The 20,266-nt window shown below is 41.9% G+C and overlaps 4 protein-coding genes across 4 annotated transcripts; 2 read left to right on the top strand and 2 right to left on the bottom strand.

Annotated features, from left to right (window-relative positions):
• Positions 1–429: 429 nt before the first annotated feature.
• LOC132707540 (cell division cycle protein 27 homolog) lies at positions 430–8,151 on the top strand. Its single transcript, XM_060679435.1, has 7 exons — positions 430–600; positions 661–736; positions 791–938; positions 1,932–2,481; positions 3,858–4,579; positions 4,955–5,625; positions 7,340–8,151. Exons 1-7 carry the CDS (start codon positions 577–579, stop codon positions 7,615–7,617), a joined length of 2,469 nt encoding a protein of 822 aa, XP_060535418.1. The 5' UTR covers positions 430–576; the 3' UTR covers positions 7,618–8,151.
• A 959-nt stretch (positions 8,152–9,110) lies between these two features.
• Positions 9,111–12,164, bottom strand: LOC132707199 (nuclear receptor coactivator 5). Its single transcript, XM_060678942.1, has 3 exons — positions 11,326–12,164; positions 11,070–11,269; positions 9,111–10,991 (listed from the first exon to the last, which is right to left on the bottom strand). The coding sequence occupies exons 1-3, from the start codon at positions 12,081–12,083 to the stop codon at positions 10,510–10,512; spliced, it is 1,440 nt and encodes a 479-aa protein (XP_060534925.1). The 5' UTR covers positions 12,084–12,164; the 3' UTR covers positions 9,111–10,509.
• An 892-nt stretch (positions 12,165–13,056) lies between these two features.
• On the bottom strand, positions 13,057–15,733 carry LOC132707403 (ubiquinone biosynthesis protein COQ4 homolog, mitochondrial). The gene has a single exon (XM_060679250.1). The coding sequence runs from the start codon at positions 15,584–15,586 to the stop codon at positions 14,846–14,848; it is 741 nt and encodes a 246-aa protein (XP_060535233.1). The 5' UTR covers positions 15,587–15,733; the 3' UTR covers positions 13,057–14,845.
• Positions 15,734–15,903: 170 nt separating this feature from the next.
• Positions 15,904–19,919, top strand: LOC132707402 (CCAAT/enhancer-binding protein zeta). The gene is made up of 5 exons (XM_060679248.1): positions 15,904–16,417; positions 16,470–16,753; positions 17,904–18,197; positions 18,248–19,709; positions 19,771–19,919. The coding sequence occupies exons 1-5, from the start codon at positions 16,048–16,050 to the stop codon at positions 19,896–19,898; spliced, it is 2,538 nt and encodes an 845-aa protein (XP_060535231.1). The 5' UTR covers positions 15,904–16,047; the 3' UTR covers positions 19,899–19,919.
• Positions 19,920–20,266: the final 347 nt, after the last annotated feature.

The raw sequence follows: 20,266 nt of genomic DNA, 5'->3' as shown, positions 1-20,266 counted from the left end.
GCCTACATTTAAATTTAGTGTCACTATAGATGCGGTCGTTTCGAGTTACTCGCAACTGGCTCTGTTTCTGGGTCGGGCATTTTTTCGGCAGCGGAGTCGCAAAAGTCCTGTGCGTTTCATTTGCTTGTCACGCTAAAACAAGCTTCACTCAAAGGGGAAATTAAAAAATATATTATAGCGCAGCGGTGTCACCATCTAGTGGTGAAAAGATGAAACATGTTGATGTGCGACACGAAAAAAAATCGCCGTACCGTTGAAAGCCAAATATGTCGACGTCACTAATAACGAATCCGCTTAAAATTCTATCGCATTTGATTTTTTAAACAGAAACGAGAAGGGCTGGGAATAAAAGTTCAATTGCGCGTCTTCTTTTTCTACTGCTATTCGGCCACGTATTCTGTGCGTGTGGCCCGGAAATGCAACAGAGAAGAAGACACAAACAAAATGGTAGCTGTCATCTAGTGCTAAGAACGGATGTCACCCAAATAAAGATTATCATAAGGGAGTTTTAGACTATCCGCTTAGAATAATTCGTGCGACGATGAACACCGAATAATACAAAAACTATTTTGCACGATGATTGTTCAGGAGCCCGTTCAGGTAACATCCCAAATTAAAGATTTTTTTTTCCCAATAGTAAGGGGTGGTTTTTCGTTCCAGGCCGCTATCTGGCATTGCTTGAACCATTACGACTACCAAGACGCCCTCTTCCTCTCTGAACGACTCTACGCTGAAGGTGAGTTTGCAAATTTTATCTGTCCCAGCAATATGTGCCTTCTGTTTTTTCCAGTGAAAAATGACGATAGTCTGTTCCTCTTGGCCACTGTTTATCACAGAAGCGGCCGGACTGCTTTCGCTTATGACTTGTTAAAAGATAAAATTGGATCCTCTGCGCAGTGCCAGTATTTGTTCGGGCTGTGCGCTTTCAACTTGGAAAAGTGAGTTTATTTACACCTGCTAGAATGTAATGTGGATCTAACGCGCTCGCGAGCGAAAAAAAAAACCAGCAATTAACGTACTTTTTTGCTGCTTTATAAAAAAAACATTAGATAGTAAATATTGAATTTGAATTGAAAAAATATAGGAAAAAGTATGACAAAACCAAATGAACTGAAGCAATAAAAAATTGGTTTTGCTGGCGACATTATTTGAGAGACGCCACTTATTTAGGTTACAAAAGGGTTGAAGGATCATGTAATACCTATTGCAAGATGTGGATATTATTTTGTTTAAAAACACAATTAAAATAGTGTATATATTTGCCCTGTGAATGCCACATCTGGTCACTAGGGTAGGATAGGTAGGTAACTCAGTTGAAAATATATTTAACAAATATTTAACAATTGAAGACATACCATCTGAAAATCTCAATTATTTTGACAGTTTCGCCAGCTAATGGGACTAAAATCTCCAATTTTTTCTGCTGTTCTTAACGGTGGGGTGGGATAGCGAGAGTTTTATTTGGTTCCCCTCACATTAAAATATAAAATAAAAGTTCTCCAAGAAAAGAAAAGTGGATTGCAGCCCTAAATTGAAAAAAGTAGTGTAACATATTTTACATATCTTCAAAACATTTAAACGCATTTAAACTTTTGAATCTCTCGGTGTAATAGATCTTTGTGAGTAGAAGGCAAGCAACAATGTTCTATGTTTGTAACTGTCGCCTTCGTCAAAAAATCTTCAGTTTATCGCAGAAACGTTATTTTTTTATTATACTCTTCGCCCGTCCCTTTAAAATTAAAAATAAGCGAGAATTTTGCAGAAAGATCTATAATTTTCTCTGGCGGCCATATCGATCTGTTCAGTGTTCAATTCGTTGTCAGTTATGTATGAAATTTTACCTGCCTGTTTTGCAAACATGGCCGTTTAATTGTTTTGTTTTTTTTTTTTTTTTTTGAAAAATGACTTAACGTTTAACATCTGCCGCGCAGGTTCGCTGAAGCGGAATCTGCCATAACAGACAACGACGATCTGACGACCAAATCGCTGGACGACATCGCGAAAGAGTTCGGCGACCAGGCTGCGTTCGTGCTGCTCCTGCTCGGCAACATCGCCGCGAAAACCGAACGAAAAACTCGGGCGATCGAGGTCTGGAAGAAGGCGTTGAAAATCAACCCGTTCCTGTTCTCCGCGTTCGAAAACCTGTGCAAGATCGGAGCTCAACCGAACCCCACGGTCGCCTTTCAGCTATCGAACGTAGAAAATTTATCGGCGTGTCACGGCCACTCGATTAGCAACGTCGAGAGTGTCATCATCACGACGGCCGCGACGCCGAATGATGCTGTCAAGAACAAGCATGACCTGTTCATCACGCCGCAACAGATTCTGAGCGACTTCAATCCTAACCTCAACAAGAACCAGCGCTCTGCGGCGACGCCGGAGGAGAGCCCCCTCGCGAACCCCCTGTGCATGTCGGGCCTGTTACCGTTGCCGCCCACGCGGCACAAGAACCTGCGTCTGCACCGTGACGTCAACGTGTCGGTAAGCTTGCACTACTTATTCAGAAATCGAGGGAATTAAGTTTTTTCCTCTTCGTCCGTCATTGTTAACGCGAAAGTTGCGTCGGTTCGTCTGAACTACCGGCGCGATTCGACGATTTAACCGAACAAAGACGCCGGAAGTTTATGGAAGCGTTCTGTTAACGGCTTTAATCCAACAGAACGTTGCGGTTCATCTTACTTACCCCTCGTGATATAAAAGTAATTGTTACATAAGTTTTGCCTTATTGCGACTAAATTTAACTCGGTTCAGCAAGCGAAAACATTGGAAATCGCTGGAGTTCGTTTGAACTACCGGGGCGATTTGACGATTTAACTGAACAAAGACCCAGAAAGTTTATGGAAGCATTGTATTAACTGCTTTAAACTAACAGATCGGCGCTGTTCATCATACTTACCCCTCGTGATGTAAAGGTAATTGTTGCATAAGTTTTGTCTTATTGCGACTAAATTTAACTCGGTTCAGCAAGCGAAAACATTGGAAATCGTTTCAGTTCGTTTGAACTACCGGGGCGATTCGACGATTTAACCGAACAAAGACGCCGGAAGTTTATGGAAGCGTTCTGTTAACGGCTTTAATCCAACAGAACGTTGCGGTTCATCTTACTTACCCCTCGGGATATAAAAGTAATTGTTACATAAGTTTTGCCTTATTGCGACTAAATTTAACTCGGTTCAGCAAGCGAAAACATTGGAAATCGCTTCAGTTCGTTTGAACTACCGGGGCGATTCGACGATTTAACCGAACAAAGACCTGGAAAGTTTATGGAAGCGTTGTATTAACTGCTTTAAACTAACAGATCGGCGCTGTTCATCATACTTACCCCTCGTGATGTAAAGGTAATTGTTGCATAAGTTTTGTCTTATTGCGACTAAATTTAACTCGGTTCAGCAAGCGAAAACATTGGAAATCGCTTCAGTTCGTTTGAACTACCGGGGCGATTCGACGATTTAACCGAACAAAGACCCGGAAAGTTTATGGAAGCGTTGTATTAACGGCTTTAATCCAACAGAATGGCGCTGTTCATCATACTTACTCCTCGTGATGTAAAAGTAATTGTTAAATAAGTTTTGTCTTATTGCGAATAGATTGAACTCGGTTCGGCAAGGCAAAACAACGTAAATGGCTGCAGTTCGTTTGAACTATTAGTTAGAGTTCTACCTTGGTGTGAGTACTTTTCAACTGACGAAACCCGCAAATATCCGGTCGGTTCGTTTAAAGTTCATATGCGACAATACGGCACCGTGAGGTTCATTTGAACTACTCGCCCCTCACGTTACTTCGTTATTTGTTGGCGATTTTGGGCTCGTGGTTTTCGATATCCCTGCCACTCAGTTTTTTGTTTCTCCGGTCACCAGAGTCCGCAACCGCTTTTCGGTCAGCTGTTCGATACAGGCGAGTACAACGGCACGCCGAACATGCCTCCGCCCACGCTCACCGAGACGTACAACCACCACCTGTTGGGTAAGAGGGCGCGCGCGCCGCACTCCGAACAGGCGCTGATTGCGGCGCGCAACAACAAGGACCCGTCGATTTTGCAAAACTGCAAGCCCGTATTCAGTCAGTCGTCGAATGTGCCGGCCAGTAGGATGCTGTCGAGTCCGTTGTCGGTGCAGACCGCGCAGAACGTGCGGCGCAGCTCACGCCTCTTTAGCAACTCGTACTCGGTGAAGGAGAACAACAAATCGCCGACGCGGACCAAATTCGCGACGCCCAAGTCGCCGTCGCGCAAGACAAAACAACGCGCGGCGAAGAACAAAACGAACGAGATCAACGCGCGCAACAACACGAAGAATTTGGAGGGTGCGAAGAGCGAGACGATGACGTCGTACGAGACGAGGAGCGCAGAAAAAAGCGACTGCTTGCAACAGGTGATCGCGTTGCAACGTCAGAGCGCGGAAGGCCTGATGGCGCTGCTGCGCGACATCGGCCGCGCCTACCTCGAACTGTCGATGTACAATTGCCGGGAGGCGATCGAGAAGTTCTCCGCGCTCCCCGCCCACCAGCTCAACACCGCGTGGGTGTACAATTTGCTGGGTCTCGCCCACTTCGAGCAGAACGACTACGAGGCGAGCATCAGGTAAGAGGGTGGAGCGTTTTTAAAATATAACGAAGTTATATAACACAAAACCCTATAATTTTTAAAATAAATTCAAAATTTCAAAAACGATTGGACTTGGGTATAGGATATTAAACACAAAAAATGTCTAGAATTTTGTATCGAATTCAAAAATGAAGTAACATATCATGTGTTCCATTTAAAATAAGAAATTTGATACTCGCCCGCGAAATATGAAACACCCTGGATATACAACATTAAAATAAATTGAAAATTTGTAATACCCCAATTAACTTTTTGCTCCATCCCCTATATTTTTGGAGATAAGGCAGTGTCCACTAAGTATCGGCGATTCGGCGCGAATCGATCATCGAAAAAAATTTTTTTTTGCAAAAGGTATTTCGAGACGGTGCACGCGCAGGAACCGCGTCGCCTCGAGCACATGGACGTCTACTCGACCGCGTTGTGGCACCTGCAGCGCGAGGTGGCGCTGTCCGCGCTCGCGCAAGACCTCGTCGCCGTCGACAAGAACGACCCGGTCACGTGGTGCGTGAACGGCAACTGTTTCTCGCTGCACAAGGAGCACGACACCGCGATACGGTTCTTCCAGCGCGCCGTTCAGGTGGATCCGACATTTTCCTACGCTTACACCCTGCTCGGACACGAGTACATCGCTACCGAGGAGCTGGACAAGGCGATGGGCTGTTTCCGCAACGCGGTCCGGCTGAACCCGCGTCATTACAACGCGTGGTTCGGCATCGGCACGATCTACTCGAAACAGGAACGCTACAACCTCGCCGAGCTCAACTACACGAAGGCGTTGTCGATAAACCCGCGCAGCGCCGTCATCCTCTGTCACATCGGTATAGTGCAGCACGCGCTCAAGCAAACCGAGAGGGCGCTCGCGACATTCGACAAGGCGATCGAGGCGAACCCCAGGTCGCCTCTGTGCAAGTTCCACCGCGGCTCTATTTATTTCGCGCTCGGAATGCACGTCGAGGCGCTTCAGGAGCTCGAGGAGCTGAAGGAGATCGTGCCCAAGGAGTCGTCGGTGTACTACCTTATAGGTGAGAATTTACTACGACTACAAAACAACCGCCGTTATTTACAGCTTATTTAATCGGTGATTGTGTCATTGAGGCGCATTGTTGTATAAGTTTTGGTTAGTTTATTATAGGTTGATGAAAAGAAAGAAAAATAAAACAGTAGATCAAAATTTTAATATCATTTTATTTTAAAAATACGTACAAAAACTTAAAAAAACACAAACTGGAAATTAATAAAACACTAAAAAATATGACTACAAAAACATGTAAAAGCTATAACTATAAAACAATAAACGTATGGTTTTTGATACATGTCGAAGTAGGTATTATTTCTAAAATAAAGGAAATAACTCTCAGATAAATAGTCTTTTACACGTAAACAATAAAAAACAACGGACCTATAGTTTTTGGCAGAGAGCTACTGGTCTAAAAATTATAGAAACAAGAATTATCATGGCACATAAAAAAAGGAATAGCGACAATTGACCAGGTTTTTGGAAAATAAACAAAAATTACTATTTTCAAAGCACATTTCAGGTTACTATAAAAGTGACTGTGACATTTTTTAATAGCACTCCTTTTTAGCAAATCCATTAAGTCATTAAACTTTTCTTGAAATCTCAATAAGCACGGTCTAGAAACATTTTCAAGATGTAAAATTCGCGCTTGCTCGCGTTTTTCGTTCCGCAATGCTTATGCTTCTGTAGTCAGTTTCACTAAAAGATGTTTTACAGAAAAATGTGTACTTTGAAAACATACGCGTCATTTATTTTGACAATATCGCCTGAACTGTCCCAATGAAAGTTAAAAGTTTGGGTTTAAAGTTTTTTCTTCACGCTTTTTGCCAACATTACGTACTCTGCGACGATCACAGATGCACTGGGTTATATGCCGGTTTTGCGCGTAAGATCTTTAAAAAATCCAATAATGGCACTAACTCTCTATAGCGGAACTGAAGTAAGATAACTATGTGTATTTTTTGACATTATTGCACCCAATGAGCAATGGGCTTTAAACACTCGCATCTTCCTTTTCTAAATATAGTAAATTTAGCTGCGGTTAAACGCTGACAATTAGACAAGAATAAACGCCCGCGTTGTCAATAATAATTCGTTAATATGTCGAGTGTTTTTACGGCTTACTTGGATTAGCAAAACAAGCACGTTCAAAAATAATTTATTTTAGAGTTCTCCGAACGATATACCGATTTTGCGACATAATCCGGTATTTAACTTTGGTACATTTTTATAACCGCAGTCCTACCTCGCTTGGGTTTCTCTTTGTAACCCACAATAAATAGATTCGCAATTCCACAATGACTTTCCAGATTCGTACTTCGCTACTTCGTGCATTCAAAGACATCCATTATAAATCAATCATCTACAACTCTTAAATTGGCAGTCAGTTTAAGCTTTTTAATGGGCTTTATAATGAGCTTTCTAATGGGCAACTTGAAATCGAGCTACCTCAAGTAGGGACTGTTATGAATTGATATAACAGTTTAATGAAAGAAAATTTCCCTACTGTTAAAATACAATAGTCCGCACGGCACAGTTCTTGTCGGCTAACATTTTAAATACGGCCCTGGCTTGTGGTACCTGCGTTGAAAAAATGGTCCCTTCTTCATTCCGAAGTCAAAACCATAAAAGGTTGTAAAAACGGTATATCGTTTGGAGAACTCTAAAACATACATTTATTAATTTCTTTAAATAAATCATCTCCTCGCGTCCGTTAGGTAAAGTGCACAAGAAGCTAGGCAACACTGACCTCGCACTCCAGCACTTCAGCTGGGCGACCGACCTAGACCCGAAGGGAGCGAGCAGTCAGATCAAGGAGGCGTTCGACCCGTCAGCAAGCGCGAACGCGTCCGAGATAGCGGAGAGTCCGTCGTCGCCAGCGCCTGACGACTACCCGTCGGAGGGCAACGCGCAGCAACAACAGCAACAGCAAGACGATGCGCTCAGCTTCGAGGCGCTGCCCGACGACGGCGAGGACAATTCGTTCGAGCAGTAGGGGGCGGGGCTAACCTTTTTGTTTTACCTCTTCTAGTCGCGCGCGAGCGCCCTCGACGGGGGAGGAGCGCGTCGCTTTTTGCTCCCCCCAAGACAATAAATGTTTCAGAAACGCCTCGCCAGCGCCCTCTCTCGATGTGAACTCACAACCCGTAGCAGTTTAGACATTGTGTAATTTATATTGGACCTTTATTCCATTTTGGCACCGAATTTTTAAGGCGATCTTTTTTTTTTCTTTTGGAGACCTATCCCGAATGAAGTACGCCGTTTTTGTAACGTCCGGTCTCGAGTCGCGTCCCGCGGATCCTCGGCCACCACCGTGCAATACGACTACGGGAACTTTTTTTTTTTTTAAACCCCCCCCGGGCGGGGATCGGCGCGCGAGACCGGAGCATCCCTAGTTGTTTTCTTTTTTTTATTTTGACGGTGTAAATAAAGCCAGTTATCAAGTGAACTTGTCGTTTTCCTTCGCGCGCGGTTCCTTTGAACTACAAACTACAAGGATCCAAATTTGTTATATGCCTTGTGATAAAGTCGAAACTGCTCTGTCGAAAAGGGACCTTTACAAAACAGGAAAATTTATACAGTGTTATTGAAATATAACGAACAGATATTCTCCAGCAAATTTTTAATCCGATCCTAGCTTAAATCTGGTCATTTCGAATTCACTACACTTATAATACTCTTGCGTTAGTAGTGGTAATAACGGCTCAGTTTTTAATTTTTCAAATTTCTGAAGAAGCCACGTCATCCTATCTAACAGCGTAACACGCCAAAACTTTGGAGCAATTTTTCTGGAATTCTAGACTGCATTAGTATTCCCGCCAATTTGCGATTCACTCGTCAAAGTAGTAGATGGCGCGCGAGTAGAACGTCTTTGTTTGACCTGCTCAATTAATGTATAAGAATACCAGTCCCAAAGTAATAAACAGAAAACAATTGTTACAAGTGTTGATACCTCCATAACAACAATTAAAACAGCGATTGATGTATTATACGGTGATAAAACAATAGAAATATCAACAGCAAAGTCGCCATAATGGTCATTTCGTCGGCGGATATGAGAGAAATAAAATCTGCAATCATCAGCATCTTTAGCCACAAATTTCTCTAGGATATAGCCACAAAAGTTATGGAAATGCTGGAGACAACTATGGAAGAAAAGTTAAAACAAAATCCCTCCAGGACCAAATGGACGAACTGCATCAGAAAAATAAACAATTGACTGAACAGGAACAATCCTCAAGAAACAAGTATATACGTATTCTTCAAAACGAAAATATCTCTTGTAACGTGAGTGACCTGTTAAAGGTAAATATCCAAAAAACGGAACAAAGTTTACTTTTTTTCTCCTCTTCCTTTCATTGTAAAAACATTTATTGTGATTTTGAAGTAGCTAGTAATTTTATTAGGTGAATTGCCACATCAATTTAGGTTTCGTGGCTTGGGATCATAGCTGGAAGGGGGGGGGGAGTTTGAGATAATGACTAATATTCATTTTAATCGGCGTGTGGAAGACAATCTAAACTTTATTAACAACAATGAGTTTAATAATAAGGAATATTTTTCTGTGGGTCTTTTAAATGTTGGATCACTAAATACAGGATTTTACGAAGTTTCAAACTAATTTTTTATAATAAATTTGACATATATTGCTTAAATGAAACGTGATGAAATGAAAACATTTCGAGCAACTGTTTCGATATTCCTGGATATAATTTTTTAAGGATAGAGCAGATCGGGCAGAGGGGATCGGGTTTTATTTTAAAAAATATATTCAATATGAAAAAGACAACTTCAAAATCCATTATCTTGAATCCTCTGCAGTATCTTTACAACTAAAAAAAGAATCTTTTCTTTTTTTAGTTTTCTTATCTATCGACCACCATCAAGTAGGCTTCAATTTTCTTAGATTCTTTGGAAGGAATTCTTTGTTTAGTCCCAAATACATATTATTCTTAATGGATATCTTGATATGAATTACTTGTTAGATAACGCAGATCTTAACAACTTGAACTTATTTGCAACAAATCACAACCTAAAACTTAACCCTCAAAAATTCCAAATTATCATCAATAAAAACAAGGACATTGAACGAAAAATCTACGTTGACATTGAAAATAATTTTATTCCAGTTGTAAACCCAGCAAAAAAATTAGGTGTGACTTTTGACAATTCTCTAAAATTTGATTTTCACATTAAAAAAAAATTAAAGTCACCCCTTAAGAACATTTACAGATTAAAGCAATTTTTAAATTCAAAACAAAAATATTTTCTTTCATTATTTGATTACGCCTATATCGAGACTGTCTGTTTTGGCAAACTAAAAAGTGAATACAAAAATAGCAAAACTCGTTTTGCCTATAAAATAGCTTACCTCATATATCTCCTTTTCTGAATAAATTTAATATTTTAAACATGGGTAAAGGATGAAAACTGCATATGTACAGATTTGTTTATGAACTCAGGTAAACCAGCTTATCTTAATGAGATGTTCCAACTTCTACCATATTCCCAAAGAACAAGAAATAACCTAACTTACCTTATTCCTCGTAGAGAGTCAGCATTTCAGAGATCTTTTACTTATGTGGCAATAAAGATATGGAATAATATTACCAGTTAAATGAGGGAATTAGGGCTATCTACTTACATAAAATTAATAAAATCAAAATTTGATTTATAGCGTATATATTATATTATTATTATTATTAAATTATACTTCATTTCAATAACGCCCTGTATAAAATTTTTCCCTTTGAGGATCAAGAATCAAAGGTCTTTGAACGAAACTCCAAAATATATCGATGTTTTCTTTTGTAATTAAAACATCACTTATCGACTACAATACTTCTACCCCCCCCCCCCCCAATGTTAAAATCTCCCCCACCTTATCTTAAATCGCACCCGCGATGCTCTTGAACATGTCGCCCGTTAACAAACTGTCCAGCGCCTTCTGGACGCTCGGGTCCTTCAGCAAAGGGGTGGGGGCAGACACGCCCTCCGGTTCGGGTGCAGTTATCGACGTCGGGATGATCGGCTCGCTCGACTTGTTCAGGATATTCAGGATGCGGTTCTGCAGCTCCGCCTGTTTGGAATTCGAGTCGTCCGACTCTTGCACCACACCCTCCGCCACCTCGTGCTCGTGCTGCAGGTCGCGACGCTCCTGCAGATACTTGAGCAAACGGTCGTACTGAGCAGTCGTCAGCATGCGGTTCTCCGCCAGCAGGTTGAACATCATCTGGATCGGGACCGGATGACGGTCCGTTATGCTCATTTTGTTCGGATCTTCGGGCTGCAGTGTGTCGCCCCTCATGTAAGCCTCGAAATTACGAGACACGAGCAGCAGCGCGTCCTCTACGGGCATGTTTCGGTGTTCTAGAACCACAAACGCGTATTAGAATGATCGAATGGTCGGAAGGGTATCCAATACAGTGGCCCCGCCTACCCAAATACCTTGAGGTATGCCATGGAGGATGTTTAAAGTCAAACTGCGGTGCTCCTCATTCTGGGGCATGACGAGCATGGCATAGAGGCAACCCCGGCTGGAGATATTGGCCAACACTCGCCCTATAGGCACGTCCTCGTTAGGAAACAGCAAGTCCACGATCAGCCCAAGCTGTTTGAGCTTCGACTCTATAAATTCCGCGTATTCCCTATTTATATAACAAAAAAATCGTTCAAAATGTCAACGACGGAGAGGTCGACTTACGTCAAAGCCCTGGACACGACGATAATCTCGCAGTCGTTTCTCTCCGGAGGCGGCGCGACGTCCAAGGAGTGGGGCGGTCCATATTTGTCGACGTAATCGCCGCGACCGCCGAAACCGGGGCCGAATCCCGGCCGGTCCGGAAACGGATGTTCCTTTGGATGATCGAAAGCGTCTCTTGATCTATTTCGGCCCCGTCCCCGATTGCCCCTTCCGCCTCTTTTATGTCCCCTGTCGTCGTCGTCGAACTTTTGCGGCGGCGGAGGCCTGATGGTAGGCGCGACGTCCATTTCTTCGTCCTGCGGCTCTGCTTCCCGCTTTGGCGGCTGGAACTTTGGTTTGGGATCTACCGGGTCTGGGTCTTTCTCGAGCGCGGCAGGTTTCGGTTGCTGTACAGGAGGCGGCGGTTTGTCGAACACCCCAGAAGGCTCCATTTTAGCCTGTAGTTGTTGTGGTTGTTGGGGCCCAAATTTGTATTGAGGGGGAGTTTTTTGGTTTGGCGCAAAAGCTTGTTTGACGACTATCTTGCGGCCCTGCATCATGACGCCGTTTTCTGCTTTGATCGCGGCGTGCGCCTCGTAATCGGCTTCGTACTGGATAAACGCGAATCCCCCATTTACAACGAGGCCGAGAATTTTGCCGTGTCTTTTGAATTTAACCTCCAAATCCTCCGCGACGACGGTTTTAGGCAAATTGCCGATGTATATGCGCTGAGCGGCCGTCGCCGGATTTTTCATAAACTGTTTATCCGTGCGATACATCTCCGACTACAAAATTGTAAATAACTTCTTGAAAACAAGCGTCCGTTGCAGAGAAAAATTAGGGGTATTCTACATAATTGGAATTTTTTATCTATGGTTAATTCTAAAAGAAGATTCGCAAAAATTCATAGTGTTGTGGTATTCTGTGGTGGATTGTAACTGACGGTTGACAGACAGAGGAATATGAGGGGGTGGAGAATTAAAGTATACAGGTTTGAAAAGTGTTGTATGTGATCAAAGACCGGTTAATAGAACGGGGCCGAGTAGTTAAATCCAAAAAAAGCACACGAAGGACAACATTACGTCACGTCACGTCACCGAGATGGGCTCCGAAAAAAATTCGTTTATAACGATAAATTGCCATAAGAAATTTTTCATTTAATGTTTTCGTGAATTAGTGCCGACCTATAAGATTTTTTATTTCGATATGTTGCTGAAGGAACGTGCTATTTAACAGAGTTTCTTCAGTTTTTGTCCAGGAATGATCGATTATCAGAAAAAATTAAAAAAATAATAATTATATAATTTATTATAACGATGAGGGTATATTAATTCTATATACAAGCCATAATTATTACCACCAAATTCAAGTAATTAATATGGTTTTTTTTTCAGAGTATGTAAGTGAAAGTGAGTATATAAGTGAAAAATTCTTTAATGTTCACACTTTATCCTCCTAATGACCCTTTCTACTTGAATCCGAACTTTTGCAATTTGCTGTTTCATATACTTGAGGTTCTGTAAAATGTGGTGTTGTTAAAAACGGTGGGATTCTTAACGATACCCCTGCAAGAAGAAACTCCTTAATCAAGAAAACTTTATCTGCCAATTTTAAATCTCTAGGCATTAAGTCCTAATTTCATTAAGGTCAAAAGTTTTTACAAAACTTCTGGATTCCTCCTGCGTCGGTTTTTGCTTAGTCGAAATTGCTGATGTTTCGCCAATCATCCTGTTCGCTTTTTCAGCAATTTCGACTAAGCAAAAACCGACGCAGGAGGAATCCAGAAGTTTTGTAAAACTCATTACAGTAGCCTGTGGAAGTTTCTTTGAAAAATTAAGGTCTAAACTAGCTGATTATCGATTTTAGGAATCATCTGAACATTCCCACCAATATTTTAATTTAACACTATCCATCAGTTCAAATAGGACCATGAACAACTGATTATTTATTTATAAATGAGCATCATGTTTCTTTACAACTTCATCACTAAACAGTGTTGATAACATCCAATTAACCAAAACCTGTATGCCATGTCAAGTTGTTACGAAGATCCAGAATAGAGAGCCAAGATTCTGTTCAATGTATCGATGTTGATTTTGCGGGACCATTCCATAACAAATATTTGTTCATAGTCATCGATGAATACTCCAGATATCCAGCGATTGAAGTAGTCAAATCAACTGAGTTTTCACACATGAGACCTGCATTAAATGACATTTTTGCTACTTGGGGCTTTCCCACAACTTTTAAATCAGACATTCAATGGACAAGGATTGAGAAACTTCTTAAAAAAACATGATAGTAAATATACTTGAGTAACACCGATTTGACCAGAAGCAAATAGTATGGTAGAAAGATTTGTCAAAACAACAAAAAAGGGACTGTTGTGTTCATATTTCGAAATTTGACCATAAAATTTAAGTTTTTAGTAAACTATAGAAGCACACTACTGACTACTGAAAAGTCTCCTTTTGAAATCATTAAAAAAAAATGAAGAATTTTCTACCAGCTATTCCAGCTATTGAAGCAAAAAGCAAAACTAAAGATCACAACTTTAAAGTTGGTGACTTTGAATTGCGCAAACAAACAAAAGGAAATATTTTAACTCCTTACTATAGCCCAAAACCATTCCAGGTCATCAAAACACTGGGTACCGCAATTCAAGCCAGAATAATCAAGTAATTCTCAGAAATTCATTCTTCAAACTTCTGGTTCTTAATTCCCGCGACCCCAGGTAGTTATGACGAATACGTTTGTCATTAGAGTTATGTTTCTAAGCCTAGTTAGAACAGACTTTGTTAAATTTGAGATCATCTTAGATTTGCTAAAGTCGTAATGTGTTTTAGAAAGTTGTATTTTAAGCGCCACTGTTACCATTTAGAAGTAGAAGGAGAATGTCGTTTTCTGTGGTCGATTTTAACTGTCGGTTCGCAGAAAGAGAAAGACGAAGGCATGGAGAATAAAAGGTGTTTGATTAATATTGTATGTGATCAAAGACGGATTGATAAAAAAACAAACACCATGTTCCTTAGTGCACTACAGTTATCAGTCTGATTTAAGTTGTAATAGGCCGCAATAACTAATCGATTACTAATGTTATAGAATAGAATTTTTTGAGAAAAAAGGAGTAAGACCTGAAATCTCTCTTGCCTCTACACATTTGAAGAGGGACACAAATTCTTTGGACGTCTATTGTTGGTCACTAACCAACCCATGTATTGTCAGGTAAAATTATACTTTGGACTAATCACAAGAAAACGACTTCCCCGCTTCCACAACAGACCATTCGGCGGCGTGAATAGGAAAAACAGCGGGTCCGGTAACGCTCACAAAAGTGGCATAAAAGTAAAACTGCTCAATTCAAACTGATGTAAATACTTTGTCTAATAATCTTGGTCTAATTTTATGTAAACTGTAAAGTTTGTATAAAGTAGTTGTGACGTCATTGAACGCATTTGAAATCCAATAAGGTTTTTTAAACTGACTAAAACTAACACAGCCTCAATCATAATCATTGAATCTAAATTCATGTGCGTGATATTTAAATAGCAAGTGGTTGAATGTTGAATTCCCTATGAAAATCGCTTAGTTTCTGCTCCCATCTCTTCTCAAAGTAGCAGTTGAGCAAAAACTCAGCGTTGTTTCCGGTCCTGACGGCCCACGGCAAATACTGCGTCAAATACAAGTTGCGGTGCTTCGGTTTGAGCCTGATGGGGCCGAAAATGGCACCCGTCACGCACATCGGCAGCTTAAATTGGAGCGCTTCCACCCATTTAACAGTTACTTCGCCGAGCATGTTTGTGGGCATGAGAAGCACTGTGTGGATGAGGTCGTGGATCTCGCGATACCGCTGCATTACATAGGCTAACCCAGGGTCTTCTATAAACTGGACCATAACACGCTCGTCGGGGGTGACACGGTATTTATTTAGAAAATCGAAATACGTTTTACCCAACGTATCTTCGGGTAGACCGCTTAAATGGTCTAATAGTACAGTGCGAGTGTTGATACGAGGCTGATCGTCGAGAATTCGGGCTCCCTCGGATGACCGTTCCATTTTCGCTCTCAAATCCCTCAAAACACGTTCCCCGCTTAGTTCCGCAAAACATGCGATCATGTCGCCTCGGTATGGGTTCAGTATGGACACGAGCGCGGAACCCGCTATCAAGACGCTTCTCTGAAATGAACTTGTAGCACAGAAATTGTTTCGAACATCTGCTTCAAACGCGTTCGCACTGCAACACCGACGTATTACGTTCTTCGGCAATTGTGTGGCAAACATTTTAAATTTGATTTGTGAAAAATAATTTTAGGCTAAGACCGTAGAACAATAATTTACTGGTTAGGGCAATGAGTTCATTTAAATTGGGCCAAACAACTTTAATTATGCAACCGCTTTCACTAAAAAATAACAACAAGGAGATGTCATTCAATGATGATAACCGCTCGGTAGATTTTTTCTGGTATACGAAACCAGCGACAAGAACAAACAATTTTGATGTGGCTGGGTTCTTATGGTCTAACTCGAGTCCCGATCGACTCAGACTACTAAACTGTAGTTGTATTCTGTGACTTCGCAACCTTCTAAATGGGAACAAAATAAGCCAATTTAACCAAAACAAACATTATTAACGAAGAAAAATTTGAACCTAACCCTTCGAAACGTTAAGGAATGGTGGTAAGAATCAAAAGTTGTTTGGTTCTGTTCGTGTTCCCTTCGTTCAAACAGCGTACGTAGCAAGCATGAAAATCCCTAAAACCGATAGAAAACCGACAAAGCAAAACGAAATCTACGAAGCACCTAAAAACTGGTACACGGATTCCTTTGAGGAACCCGCAAATTTCGATCCTGTATCAGAACAAATTCTGATCGATTTAAAGGATGAGGCTAGGCGATGCCTGGATCAACTGATACAATCGAAAGTCGGTAAAGCCAACGCCGGGAGCAGGAACAAATGGATGACGACCATGATGTCGGGGGGCACCGTTTCAGATAAAATCGCTGCGCACGCTTTAACCATACAAGACAACCCACTGTGCAGTTTGGAAACCCTACAGAACCTCATCGCGTTGGTCAAAGTGGGCAAAAAACGGGAATGCTTCACTGTAATGGGTACAATTTGCCAGCCTAACTTAATTGCATATACTCCATGGATACTTTTCAGAAACACTCACCGATCTATTTTTGACGTACTTGCTTAAACCTAGGGAATGCCTAAAAGTGTTTGACAAGAGACCCTTGTCGCTTTTGAGCGATTTATGTTCAGGTGATGGTGTGAAACGGAGAAAAATGTTAGCACTGTGGTACTTTGAGGATCAGCTTAAAGAAATTTTTCACAGTTTTTTGAAAGCTTTGAATGCTGCTGCGCAAGACACGGTTGAAAAAAATAAAGAGAAAGCGCTAACTGCCATGTTTAAGCTTCTAGTTGGCAATCCGGAGCAGGAAAAGGTGGGTTCTCATTTCAAATATATTGTTTTATTTGCTTCATCTGTAAATACAATTAAATGTTCGACCCGCGTGAGTCGTTCACTATATTGTTTGTAAGACAAAGGTGCCAGCTTGCTTGGATCTTGCCACAAACACTTCCCGTTTATGAGCCGGCAGCAATTTTCCCATTACCGGTTTCGCATATTCCTCCTTTGGTTCCATTTGTTGTTTCCTGTTAACCCACCAATTTGCATGTTTGTTACACATTGAGGGATTTAAATTTCCAGGTTTTTCATGGTACTTAACTAAAATTAGTTTACAGCCATAATCGTGGCGCATCTTTGACTCCGCTGCAGTAAATTTTTCATGTCAGAAGCCAGGCAATCATGTTTCTATGGAAATATATGTATATGGTAAATACTGTTTGACTTCCTAGTATGCTCTGAAATGGCGTAGAAAACAGTAATAGAAATTCTGACTTTTAAAAAAAACCACAGACCTCCAACTTACAGGCACCACCACAACTGCTATGAAACTGTCATTGATTTGTTTACCTACATGTGCAATGACACCTTGAAATTCAAAACTTTATACTATTGCTGTATTTTTGATATCAGTCTTTGTAGTAACAATGTCCAAAAACACCTTTTCACATTAAAAAACTCACTTTTCTCACAAAAAAATATTAACGAAATATTAACAAGACAGTTTCTTAACCTATATTGCCTCAACCCGACAAGATATTTGCATCACGCTACAATGAGAACAATTTATTATATATCTGTGTAAAAAAACCCTTGAAAAAAGTGTACACGAATTGATATATTTAGAAATTGAAATTATTTAAGCCTTTCTAATGTTAATGTCAGAAAAGAGCATTATTTTTTTTTTGAAAGTATTATTTTAAAAAATATATACATTTCACCATAATTGCTTTGTTTTGTGAGAAAATTTAAATCTTTTTCTGTTTACTTTTTATGTTATTACTCGGAAATAAATTGAGAAAAATAAACAATTTCTTAATACAGTAACCTGTTGTTGGAATAAATGTGCATGATCTAGAAAACAACTCCCATTACTATCCGTCCCATTCTAACTAAAATTTGCCCCATCAAATCCACATTGGCTGAAACTATTCAACAATGTTGTTTTGGCAAGCTTGATATTCCAGATATTGCTAGCGTCCATTGTCAATAAGCTAGGGGACCCATCCCAGAAGGTTGCGTCCAAGGCCATATATTGTCTCACCCAGCTGCTAATCAGACGCCGCAAATGGCAGTCAAACAAGCAGGAGATGGTCCTCATTGAAGTGGAGCGACTACTCTTCCGTCCCAACATATCGGGCCGAGCCCAGTACTACTGCCTTTGCTTCCTGAGTCAGTTTTATCTCAACCACGATGAGCCGGAAGTCGCCAAAAAGCTCATACAGCTCTACTTGGCCTTTTTCAAGGCGTGCGTTAAAAAGGTAAGCTCCCTGGGATGGACGGCGGTTTTGGTGCAGTGCGCATCTTCTAGGGCGACGTCGACAGCCGGATGATGTCCGCCATTTTGATGGGCATAAATCGTGCCTACCCTTATTCAAAAATGGAATTCGACGATATGGCCGAACACGTGGACACTTTGTACCGACTTGTTCATCTGGGAAGCTTCAACGTGAGCGTCCAGGTGCTCGCGTTACTGCAACACGTCACCTTGGACAAGATGGCGGACAGGTTTTATGGCGCGCTGTATCGCAAGCTGTCGGATCCACGATTGCTGAACACGTCCCACCAGGCGATGCTGTTGTCTTTGGTGTATAAAGCGGTCAAAAAAGACACGCAAGTGAACAGGGTGAAAACGTTCGTGAAACGTCTGCTCCAGGTGTCTCTGTTCGTCCAACCGGCATTTTGCTGCGCCATTTTGTACACCGCGTCCCAGTTGATTGGTAAAAATGGCGACCTGCGCCCTTTAATACTGAAGCAAACAGAGTTGCGCCTGGAAGATGATGACGGCGACGACGAAGAGAAGTATTACGACATTAAAGATGAAAACGATGCGACGGAGACGCCATCTGAGGGTGAAAAAGCAGCCCCGCCCACCGACGTAGAAGAAGAAGAGAAACCCGACCCGGAATTGTTGAATGCCTCTCTGGAGTTGATCCGGGGACCCGGATGGTGTCACCGCGACCTGGCGGGCGGTGAATCGCGCAGGCCCCGCCTCAAATATAATCCGTTGGCGCGAAACCCCCTATACGGGGGTGGCGAATTTTGCGCCTACACCGAGTTGCTGCCGCTGGCGCGTCACTTCCATCCAACCGTCTCGCTTTACGCGAAAAACCTATTGGAAGGCGCCCCGATCAAGTATTCCGGGGACCCGTTGAAGGATTTCACCCTTATTCGCTTCCTCGAACGGTTCGTGTTCAAGAACCCCAAGAAAAGCGAGGAAAAGCCGGGCATTCATCCCACTTTGGGCGCGCGGAAGTTCTACAAGCCGCGGGGGGTGAAGTTGCTGCCCGTGAGGTCGAAAAACTACATGAACGCGGACACCAAAAGTATCCCTGTGGAAGAGCTGTTCTTGTACAGCTACCTTCAACGGCGTTATCAGCACCAGGACTTGAACGAGGAAGAAGACAGCGACTTGGAGTCGGTGGGTAGTGATGAGTTTGAGGAAATGCTCGATAAGATGGCCGGCGCGGACAACGCAGAGGAGGCGGACATCGATTTTATGCCCGAAATGGGCAAAGTCTCCGGAAAAACAAAGAGGAAAGCGGACGACGGAGGGGACAGCGATTTGGAGCCCAACGACGAAGACTTGGATTTGATGGACGATTTGGAGGACGACGAAGAGGAGGATATGGAGTTCGCCGAGGACGACGCAAAAGGGGACGTTTCGGCGCTGTTCGCGTCGGCGGAGGAGTTCGCGTCGCTGTTGGAGGAGGAGGGGGCGTCGAAACAGAAGCCCGGTAGTTCAAATGCGCTACAGAACGAGGACGCTGCAAGTGAGTATCGGCGGCGAAGGTTGGGGGAGCGGCTTTTCACGGGCAACGAATCTCGTTTCAGGTCGGAAGCAGATCGCGTGGGAGGAGAAGAGAAATCGTTGGATACAGGGCTTCGATAGGACGATCAAAAAAAGGCCCCGTCGCGACCGGTCTTTCCGCGAGCAGAACAAAAAGTTAAGAAAACTGTAATTTTTATTAATAAATCTATCGTCTACAAGTTTTTATTTATTTGTGCGTGATCTCTATTGAAAACTTTACCATTTTTTTGTTGAGCTCCCAAAGTTATTGAGTACCAAAAATGGTTATCTCTTTCGCGTCTGCATATCCAATAATTTCGGTCTTTTTATAACTACCATCATTATTGATGCTACCCAGTTACTTGAGCCGCAAACTATATACTTCCTACGATTTACGATTTCTCGATGGGATATTTTTTTGATCGCTTATAAAACTGAACGTTTGAGGACTTTAATTTACATTAAAAAGAAAATAAGCAGGCCAGATGATCTAACATAAAACATTTACAATAATTTTGGTACAACCACCACCTAGCGGCT

Source organism: Cylas formicarius, unplaced genomic scaffold, assembly GCF_029955315.1.
Source record: "Cylas formicarius isolate icCylForm1 unplaced genomic scaffold, icCylForm1.1 PGA_scaffold_9__14_contigs__length_23061073, whole genome shotgun sequence".
NCBI classification, from domain to species: domain Eukaryota; kingdom Metazoa; phylum Arthropoda; class Insecta; order Coleoptera; family Brentidae; genus Cylas; species Cylas formicarius.
Note: the sequence above shows the minus strand (reverse complement) of the source record. Positions and strands in the feature narration are given on the sequence as shown.

Excerpts from the sequence above, each read along its gene's own strand:
- LOC132707199 (XM_060678942.1), bottom strand. The coding sequence starts at position 12,083 with ATGTATCGCACGGATAAACAGTTTATGAAAAATCCGGCGACGGCCGCT. Across the intron at positions 11,270-11,325 it reads GTCGTGTCCAGGGCTTTGAC|GGAATACGCGGAATTTATAG; the intron begins GTAAGTCGACCT and ends TTATATAAATAG. Across the intron at positions 10,992-11,069 it reads CCTCCATGGCATACCTCAAG|AACACCGAAACATGCCCGTA; the intron begins GTATTTGGGTAG and ends TTGTGGTTCTAG.
- LOC132707403 (XM_060679250.1), bottom strand. The coding sequence starts at position 15,586 with ATGTTTGCCACACAATTGCCGAAGAACGTAATACGTCGGTGTTGCAGT.
- LOC132707540 (XM_060679435.1), top strand. The coding sequence starts at position 577 with ATGATTGTTCAGGAGCCCGTTCAG. Across the intron at positions 601-660 it reads TTGTTCAGGAGCCCGTTCAG|GCCGCTATCTGGCATTGCTT; the intron begins GTAACATCCCAA and ends TTTTCGTTCCAG. Across the intron at positions 737-790 it reads TGAACGACTCTACGCTGAAG|TGAAAAATGACGATAGTCTG; the intron begins GTGAGTTTGCAA and ends TGTTTTTTCCAG.
- LOC132707402 (XM_060679248.1), top strand. The coding sequence starts at position 16,048 with ATGAAAATCCCTAAAACCGATAGAAAACCGACAAAGCAAAACGAAATC. Across the intron at positions 16,418-16,469 it reads GGAATGCTTCACTGTAATGG|AAACACTCACCGATCTATTT; the intron begins GTACAATTTGCC and ends GATACTTTTCAG. Across the intron at positions 18,198-18,247 it reads TCAAGGCGTGCGTTAAAAAG|GGCGACGTCGACAGCCGGAT; the intron begins GTAAGCTCCCTG and ends CGCATCTTCTAG.